The following is a 9,822-nucleotide window of genomic DNA, read 5'->3' as shown; positions in this document are numbered from 1 at the left end:
CAACATTTCAGGAGGAACCTGAGGAGGAAGAACCCGAAGAGGAGGACCCTGATGAGCAACCGGAGGAGGAGTTCGAGGAGGATCCCAAGGATGGTCCAGAGTATGACTTGGATGAGGACTAAGACCCTACCTTGTTTTGCAAACTCTGAGTTGTGATCTGACGTGATAGATCTAACTTGTTAATAGTATTATCATATATACTATGAGGTTTGTCTTGTATAAAAGTGTGGTTGTGGTTTTTCAGTTGAGAAAAATATAACCCTACTTTTCTATCCCATTGTTTTATTGTTTGGGGATTTTTATATGCTTTCGCATGCGTATTAAAATGAAAGGGGTTGGCGATGCGTCCTGGAACGTTACTATTAATTGACCAGGTGAGGGATGGGCACGTGTTCGAGGATTGGGGCGTGACAGGATTAGCGCTGAGATTAAAGAAAAAACCATATGAAGAAAGTCACATGGATTAACAGAAAATTGATAGAATGTACTGTCAAACTCTACTTGAAAATTAATCGATACTTTTGAAAAATTCCTCTCTGATTCTAACAAGGAAGAATAGTTAACCCTTCCCTGCCGAGCACATATTGCCAATTTGATCTCCAAATATTTTGACAAGCAACGGGAAAAGAAAATATTCATTTACAGAGCCATAATTAACAATGCACAATAACCTTAACCAAGTAACTAAAGCGAAAAACTGAAAATGAGATGATCATATCTGGTTTTTGCTTATTCCAAGAGTATCAAACCCAGTATCAATTTTAGATGGGGCAAACACAACTTCTAAAAGAATAAGGGGAAGATACATGATCAATCACAAATGACTGGCGGAAAGTGCGTGGTGAAGATCATTAGTGCAGAAATGCAAGTCAATGCACGCACAGCTGCCCAAGCGAAAAGAACCATGTGTTTGTTAGCAACATTGCCGATTTAAAGGAAGAGCGGTCACTACACCTGAAAGGGAAACTTATCCGGTGACATCTAACAAGATAGCAGCACCATTCACGCGGTGGAGACAGGGACCAGCAATCTTCCATTGAAGATGCTGACCAGAGACAGGACATCGCTAGGAAGAAGATGATGCAAATCAAATTGACATGCTTGCCAAAGCTTCCCATAAGATTTGGTCACAAAATCTCACATGGTATCAGAATATGACATCCTGAGTTCGAATCTTTCTAAGTCCTATTTGCCTCTCACCCTTCCAAAAGATAACGTTCTACTGAGAAAGGAACTCATCCATTAGTACAATGTGCGGAAGGGGAGACGGAATTATATAGAGTTAATTGCATAAAGGAATAGCTTCTTGACAAAAAAAGGACATTTCAGAATTTTTAAGACTAAAACCACATCCTATAACATGAAAGTGACAGGATCGTGTATCAAAACACCACAAACAGCCAAGAATCATGCCAAAGGCTTGGAGAGAAAGCTCACACAAAATGCATATGAGAAAACATATTGTTTACCTGCTTAACGCCTTTTCAAAAAGTTAAGACATTTGAAATATTTTAGAAAAAAAAAAGGCACTTATTTATAAGGCAGCTTCTCTTTTGCAAAGAGAAAAGGCATTACTTCCACAGTGAATCTCTCGCTCTGTTCATAAACAAGCCATCTAGGCACCAAAAAGTTGTCCACAGTCCATAGTCGTGAAAGCAAATGAAGAAATCAACCAAGATTGATCTCAGATGCATTTGCAATTGCTAAAGCATGTAAGCGAAAGAGAATCCAGTACCCATCATAGCATTCATAGAGTAAGGCCAAATTTGATTGTTTAAGTCGAGCAAACAATGCCATTAGACCAAAACATCAAGTCAAGCGCATGCACGGACATTGAACAGTTGAATCTTTTAGCCAAAGTTCACACATCAAAAGACTGATCAAGCAGATTTGTCCGCCTAGAGAACAAAAAGAGCAGTGCAGTAGAAGAGACTTTGGACACCTCCAGCAAGTAACAGTAGTACATCCAAAAACTCTGGTACAAGCACAAAATATTTTTCAATCGGCACAGAATCAACTGCTTTACTATAGCTGGAAACAATTGTGTGCATACCTATAAGGAGTATTCTTTCGACCCTGAATGAAAGTTTCCTGACTGCAACATTCATAGGTGTTAAAACTCTTACCAAGTTTTGAAGTTGACAAAACTTTCTATCTCTTATTCTTATTTTAAAGAATAGAATACTTCTGAAGTTATATTGCAGACTCTTGCCAAAGTCTATTTATTTCAGAAGTATTCCCACTTTGACACAATCTAGATTGAAACGTGTCTAGAACAAAGATAAAAATCAGACATAGATTTATTGATCTTGCGATAAGGATTCAAAATGAATACAATAGGAATTTATTCTTCAATATCTGGCTCTCTAGCAAAAAATCTCACTTACCTTTTATAAATACATTAATGGAATCAATCACAAATTGATGAAATCAATCTTGAAGACAAGTTCTTTTTTGAGAAGCATCTATTATGGAAATCTAGATTATGATTGTATGGACGACCAAAATCAACAGATTTTTATCTCAATCTTCAAACGGCTATAAGATTTCCTTAATCAATTTCATCCAATGGATTGATCGGAACAAATTCATCTGGAAAAATGCCAATGACTAGTAAGGCATTGAGGAGTATTTAAGGAGGTCATTCGGTCTATTTGAGATAGTGCGTGAAAATTGAAGTTCCAAAGTTTGAAGCATTTCCAACCACTTGTTCTTCATCGACGGTTCTTACAAATTGTATTCAAAAAAGAAAATCACAAGAAGAGTGACTTAGTGAGAGAAAATGAATCTTCCATTGAGTGTTTGCACTCAAAAAAATTATACTTTTCTATTGATGCTATAGTGAATTCTAGCAAGAAGGTTGTTAGTGTGGGAGAGTAGACGTAAGCTTAATCTAAGTCGAATCACTATAACTCTCATGTGCAATTTTCTCATTCCTTAACTCTTTAAATCCGTTGCATTTTTTTAAGTATCGCAAAAAATCTATTCCATCTCTTATCTGATTCTGAATATTTATCAGAAGTGTGGTGACTTATTTATCAGATTTTGTTTGGTTCTCACACTTTGTTCAAAAATTTATTTTATATTTCAAAAATTCTTTTAAACACCTATTCACCCTCCTCCAGGTGTTTGTACTAGCTTTAACAATAAGGACCAGATCGGTCCAACTATAGCGGTCATTTCCTGATCCTCCTCCAGTACCACTAACCCTGTTGCGCCCACCATATCGATCACCATTTCGATCAGGACCATAGTGCCCACCACCAACGTCCTCCACCTCATACCTGTCATCCCTCCCCCCATACCTACCTACTCCGCCCACTTCACTAGGACACTCCCTTGCAAAATGCCCAGGCTTGCCACAAGCACTCTCTACCTCCACCTCTACCTCCACCACCATAGTCCCTATTAGGGCCACGATTAAGACCATGATTACAACTACGATCACCATCTCTATCTCTACCTAAACCTTGAGGCTGAGATTTTTGCACAATGATATCTCTCCCATACAAGTCCATCCCATCATAGCCTTAATAGCCTCATCCATTGCTTGCTGCTCATAAAAAATTACAAAACCAAAAACACGAGAGCGTCCAGAGAACTTGTCAACCACCATCCGCACTAACAATATTTTCTTGCATTTAGTTTGTATCATGACAGGGAAAATTATAAATACCATCCTTGACTTTGCTCCTCATATCAAACACCCTATTCTCACATTTCAAAACCTACGATTATCATTCTCACTTTCTGGGTGTAGATCTCAGGTGTGCATAAGTGCAAATAGGCCAATTTAGGTAGGGGAGATGCATAATGTAGATTTTGAAATGTTAGGAGGGTATTTGATATGAAAAGCAGAATTGAGGGTATTTGATATGAAAAGCAGAATTGAGGATGGTTTTTGCAGTTATGTTAATACGGTGTTAATATGCTTACTTTATCACCGCATTATCATATCAAGGATTGTAATAATAGCAAATGAAATTTCATGAAATTGCAGCAGAGAAGCATCTCATGTTCCAAAAAATGAGGAGCTTAGATTTCTAGAGTTAATTGATCCTAAGCATACAAACTAACCATAATGCTAGAGCAGTTGTAGCCCATGCTCACTGAACTAGACCTTACCAATCAAATTACAAAATACAGGGGACCCACAGTAGATCACAATGGAAAATACAACTACTCACTCATTTTCCATTACTAGATTTGTTGTGTCGGCTTTCTATAATAAGAGTCTTCAATTTTTTAAATAGATGATACAAAGGCAATTTTTAGAAAAGAGCACCAATCCAAAACTCGGTGAGTTCAGCCAATGAACACAGTATCAACTCTGATCCATTTAAAAGCAATACTACTAGCCTCTAAAACTACCATAAGAGATATTTTATTCAAATTCAACTAGGGACCCGCATCTAAGTGTTCAGCAAGAATTAGCAACAGGGGCTCTCGGAGACTAACGCTATGTATCAACTTAAATTGTTCAGTCAAATCTGGGACCTCAATTCAGTCACCATAACAACGAACGTGGTTCTTCCATCAGAAAAGCTAGCAAAAGGCACATATCGTATCCTTCACAATTTGCCCCTTTTTTTCTAGCTAGCTTCGTAGAGTTTCAGATAGTAAAATTAATACTATGCATAAGTTTAGTGAGAACTATAAACTTTTATTAAGTCCTCTCCTGTCATGCATAGTGACTGCCAAATATCAACACTTAAATAAGTACAGTATTTGCTATATCACCTGATGGTGGCATTCTGTGGTTTGTTAAATCCCAATCTCAATGAGCAACAGAGATTCAGCCTCCATGTTGAGCAAAGTGGATGTAAGAATTACTGAACTAATCTCAATGAGCAACAGAGATTCATAAAGCCAAGGCTGATCAATGACGTGAAACTTGAGTTGAGATGAGATAGGAAAGGTATAGTTATTGCAAGCACCATGTTGGACTAATGTAACAACTCAAGGGCTGGCATAATTTGGCAGGCAACATCTGTGAACTAGCGACAACTCTAGTCTTGGTTTAATTGTGATCGAGATTACCCAAAAGCTCCTAAAGTTGCCAGTTGATCAAAGAAAACTTTTTACAGGAATCCCCCACAGCTCCTTCCTTGTTAATTTACCTTCCACCTTTTTTTTTTTTTTAATGACAAGGGACCGTACCTTAATTGAGTAAACCCCGACTTGTAATATATACCAGTGACAAGCCAAAGAGATATAAAAGCTTGTACTTCCAACTAATAGATGGAGTCATCAACACAGGAAGTAAGTGATAAAAGGTATGTTATATGTGGCAATGATATTCACGAATGTCAGCCAAACCTCATTCAACCGCAACAAGCAGATGGTGAATAAAACAGCTTACTTTGAGGGTTAGACTTAAGCCATAATTTGTCAAGTGTTTTGCAAGTGTTTCTCCCAACTCTTTTCGGCAGTTAGGTCCAGCCTTGGCTTCAGATACAGGCCATACAATTGCTGTCTCGGTTCTAAGATTGACGCTGGCGGCAGATGCTTGTAGCTGTCCAACGTTAGAGAAGAAACAGGAAAAAACACGCTTGGTTCAAATGTCACCACAAAAGATGATGAAAGCCAGTTCTCCTGCAATTCTTTCCACCCACACAAGAGATCATTTAACGCCTTATTTCTCTTTACATTTATGAGAAGACAAAATGGATAAGCCAGTAGATGACTATTCAACCCACATAAGCCATATGGATTGCCACATGGCAATCATAGAGGTAAAGTTTGCCATGTGGAGATCATAGTAACTCACATTCTCTCAACTCTGGCTTTATTTAAGGATGTAAGATTAACAAATATCGATATATGTAATCACATATTTTTTTCGTAAGCTTTTATAAATTTGAACATTATTTAACTTTTAGAGGAAGTCATATTTTTTCGTTCTGTTTTAAAAGCCAAAACAAAAAGGCCAAGTTTGCAAGAGAGCAAGACAAAATTCGATATTACCAGATGTCTGGAGGTACTTATATTAGGAGCCATGCTATTGTGGCTTTTCGTTTTATTACATTTTCTTGGTGCAACTCTCAAACAGGATACATTTCTATCTTTTATGCTAAAGCAAAACAAAGTACATTTATTTTTCACACAGCTGAAGGACGGTGATCTTTTGCTTGAAACAACATAAAATATTTTGGTCTTCCTTGGGTTGCTAAGCCAATAGTCTCCATCACTTGTAGTTTTGCTCTCCCCAGATTCAAATTGTCTACGAATGGCCAAATTTGGCCAAATTCCACGTCCTAGTCTAGACAAAGCAATGACCATGAAGACCACATGACTCTATATGAAGTTCAGATTTTACATCAACTAGGCATTGGCGATGAACTCAAGAAGTTTCTTCTTGATTCCTTGGAGTTTAGTCAATGCATTGCCCATGTCCATTCGTTCTTTTGGAGACTCGGAAGAGCAATTGACTCCTAGTTCGATGATTGAAGCCAAACACTCCAAAGTACTGAACCAGCTTTTGTTCTTTCCATTCAGAGCGACGGCTTGTCTCTTCTCCGCCTCGTGGTTTTCCTGAAGTAGAACAGGATCGATTACCTTTTCCACTCTGTCTACCAGAGCTGCCTTTGCGAAGCCATAAAGGTTCAGCCCATTTTCAAACATGTCATCGGTCGGCCTCTTGCCTGTGAACATCTCCAAAACAAGGACACCAAAGCTATACACATCCCCTTCTGTGGTTACTGCACTTCCCACACCGTACTCTACAATAGTCAATAGAGAGCATAGTGATGCATATTGAATAATTGAGATTGAAAAATAGTTCGGTGATGTTTTATGCCTATGCATTTTTGTCTAAGTGTTAGTCTCCAATTGCGTGTTCGATATAAGGAAATAAACTCAAAGGCACAACTTCTGCATCATTACCTGGAGCCACATAGCCAAAAGATCCTTTTACTCCAATAGAGCTAGATTGATCGACTAGTAACTTATGTGTTGCTTCTGGGAGGAACCTAGCAAGGCCGAAATCACCTATATGTCCAATCATTTCATTGTCGAGAAGGACATTGCTTGGCTTAAGATCACAATGAATTATTGGCATTTCACAGTGATGATGGAGATAATCTAGTGCACAAGCAACATCAATGACAATGTTTACTCTCTCAAGTAGACTCAACTTGCTTCTGGCTGTATATTGCGATGTAGTTGGGTGCAACCAATCATCCAAGCTCCCGTTCGACATGAATTCATAGACTAGTGCTTTAAAATCATTGCCATTAAAATCAAACCCAGAACATGCCGTGATTACCTTCACAAGATTACGGTGTCGGATTCTTCTCAAGGCCTCACACTCAGCTATGAAGCTCTTGGAAGCTCCATGACGAGTAAGGTCAAGAATCTTGATGGCCACAATCAACTGGGTTTGATCAAGAATTCCTCTATACACGGACCCAAAACTGCCCACACCAAGCAGATTGGTGGAGGAGAATCCACCCGTCGCTTTCAGTAGATTGTGATAAGAAACTTGCAAAAGCCCATCTTTAGAAGAGCTTGATGTTGATGCTTTCTTATTGTGTCTACCCCAAAAGAAGTATGACAAAGAAAGTATGCAGGTTACTCCTACGAGAGCAAAGGCCATGGATATGAGAATTTTTGCAGTTTTGCTTATTCCCGTTTGTTTTGTCTCTTTGTAGTCACAAGGTGGAAGTTGAAAATTAGGTAGCCCCCCGCAAAGTTTCTTGTTTCCAACAACTGAAGTTGAAATGGCACTTTTGAAAACTCCTCCTATAGGCAATGCACCCTCGAAATCGTTATAAGATAAGCTCAAATTCGTCAAATTCAGTGACCCTAGAAATTTTGGGATTTGGCCAGAAAGTCGGTTGTTGGAAACATTCATAACCTGAAGGCCTCTCATGGAACTCATAGTCAATGGGAGAGGCCCTTCCAAGAAGTTGTCTTGCAAAAATAGACGTTGCATAGATACACAACTACCAATACTGCTTGGAATCTGCTGAGATAATTTGTTCTCGTAAAGATATAATTCGCCAAGATTTTTCAAGTTTCCAACTTCTGCTGGAAGGGACCCAATCAAGCTATTTTGAGACAAGTCGAGATAAATCGACAAAGATGAGAGGCTCATAATTTCTGAGTGTATGTAACCGCTAAGGTCATTGGTCGCAAGGTCTAAGAGCAATAGATTCTGACAGTTTCCTAGAGACAACGGTATTGAGCCTTGGAGATTATTGCTCTTCAAGTTCAATTTGATTAACTTCCTCAAATTGCCAATGGATTCTGGTATTTGCCCTGAGAAATTATTTTGGTTGAGATCCAAATCCTTCAGTTTGTTCAGATTTCCGATCTCCGAAGGAATGTCTCCTGAGATGTTATTGCCCCACATATGTAGATACTCCAAATTGATGAGATTTCCAATTCCAGAAGGTAAGGTTCCAGAAATATTATTGTAACTTAACCCAAACTGCAAAAGGGTAATAGAGAGGTTACCGATGCAGTCAGGGATTGGTCCTCCAAAAGCATTGCTCTCTATGGAAAGTATTTCCAAGTTTGTGGAATTGGTTAAAGAGCAGAGGAAATCAAGATCACCAGATTGTCCACTTCCTAAGTTGTTTTGGCCAATACTAAACCAATACAGTCCTCTCATCTTTGAGAAAGAAGGAACTTTCCCGGTAAAATTGTTCAACACAATTTCGATTTGACCAAGATTAGAGGCATTCGATATTGACTCAGGAATGGGTCCAGTGAGGAAGTTGTCGCTCATCCCGATTCCCTTGAGATTTGGAAGAGTGAAGCCTAAGTCACTAGGCAAGCCCCCCTCTAATTGGTTTTCAGCTGCATCAAGGGATGTTAGAGTGGATATATTGAAAATTGAGATAGGAATCGTACCGACAAATTTATTTACGCCGAGAACGAGGACATTTAAATTTCTCAACTGGCCAAGAGTTTCTGGGATCACACCATTGAGGTTATTTAACAGTACTGTGAAGACTTGAAGAGAGGATAAGTTTCCAAAGGACAGCGGAATGTTTCCCGTCAAGCTGTTGACTTCAAGTATGAGTACTTGGAGCTTGGACAAGGAGTTGAGTTCTGTAGGCAAATTTCCTTCGAGGGCATTGAAGCCTAAGTGAAGAAAGAGCAAATTAGAGCAACGGGAGAGATTCGAAGGGATTTGTCCGCTAAATGAGTTGTTATTTAGGAACAATTTCTGCAACCGAAACAAGCGCCCGAATTGTGGGGGAATTTCAGAGCTGAAACTATTGTTCTGTAGATGGACTTCCCTCAAAAAGCTCAAGTTACCAATATGTGGCGGCATGGCCCCAGACAGATTCTTGGAGTGGAGGTCCAATACCGTGACTCTCCGGTGTCTATGACCGCATGCAATACCATACCACTCGCAGAAGTGGACAGTATCATTCCACGAGCTCAAAACCCTGCCAGGATCGACCACTCGGGCCTTGAATTCCAGCAAAGCAAGCCGATCGGTCTCGTCCACGCCAGTTTTTGCTAAAGCTAGGACACTCCCAAATAGAAGAATGATGGTAGTTATGCATGAGAGTAACCTGGATAAAACCCGATCTCTATAGGCAAGGTCCATGAGGATTAGTAACAAAGCTTTTTCAGCTTGAGTCTCTTTGTATGTGCATGCGACATTGTTTCGAAACAACTGGTGAAATATATACACAGGCAACAAGATCTTTGATACTAAGACACGTGGATGTCGTCAATGCAAGAATAGTCATGACAGATGGAGCACGCAAGTTGAGAAAAAGACAAGGCTGTGAGTTGCAACTTGCGACGAAACTATTGATAGTCAAGTCAGCCAACAACAGCCAAGGCATCACGTGGCTT

The 9,822-nt window shown here is 39.3% G+C and overlaps 1 protein-coding gene and 1 pseudogene across 1 annotated transcript; both read right to left on the bottom strand.

Annotated features, from left to right (window-relative positions):
- Nucleotides 1–3,140: 3,140 nt before the first annotated feature.
- On the bottom strand, nt 3,141–3,616 carry LOC120292541 (annotated as a pseudogene).
- Nucleotides 3,617–6,020: 2,404 nt separating this feature from the next.
- LOC104428331 (putative receptor-like protein kinase At3g47110) lies at nt 6,021–9,599 on the bottom strand. The gene is made up of 2 exons (XM_018866111.2): nt 6,886–9,599; nt 6,021–6,722 (listed from the first exon to the last, which is right to left on the bottom strand). Exons 1-2 carry the CDS (start codon nt 9,566–9,568, stop codon nt 6,325–6,327), a joined length of 3,081 nt encoding a protein of 1,026 aa, XP_018721656.2. The 5' UTR covers nt 9,569–9,599; the 3' UTR covers nt 6,021–6,324.
- Between the last annotated feature and the right edge of the window lie 223 nt (nt 9,600–9,822).

Source organism: Eucalyptus grandis, chromosome 4 (assembly GCF_016545825.1).
Source record: "Eucalyptus grandis isolate ANBG69807.140 chromosome 4, ASM1654582v1, whole genome shotgun sequence".
Taxonomy (NCBI): Eukaryota; Viridiplantae; Streptophyta; class Magnoliopsida; order Myrtales; family Myrtaceae; genus Eucalyptus; species Eucalyptus grandis.
The sequence above is the reverse complement of the archived record's forward strand: the minus strand, read 5'-3'. Positions and strand labels throughout refer to the sequence as shown.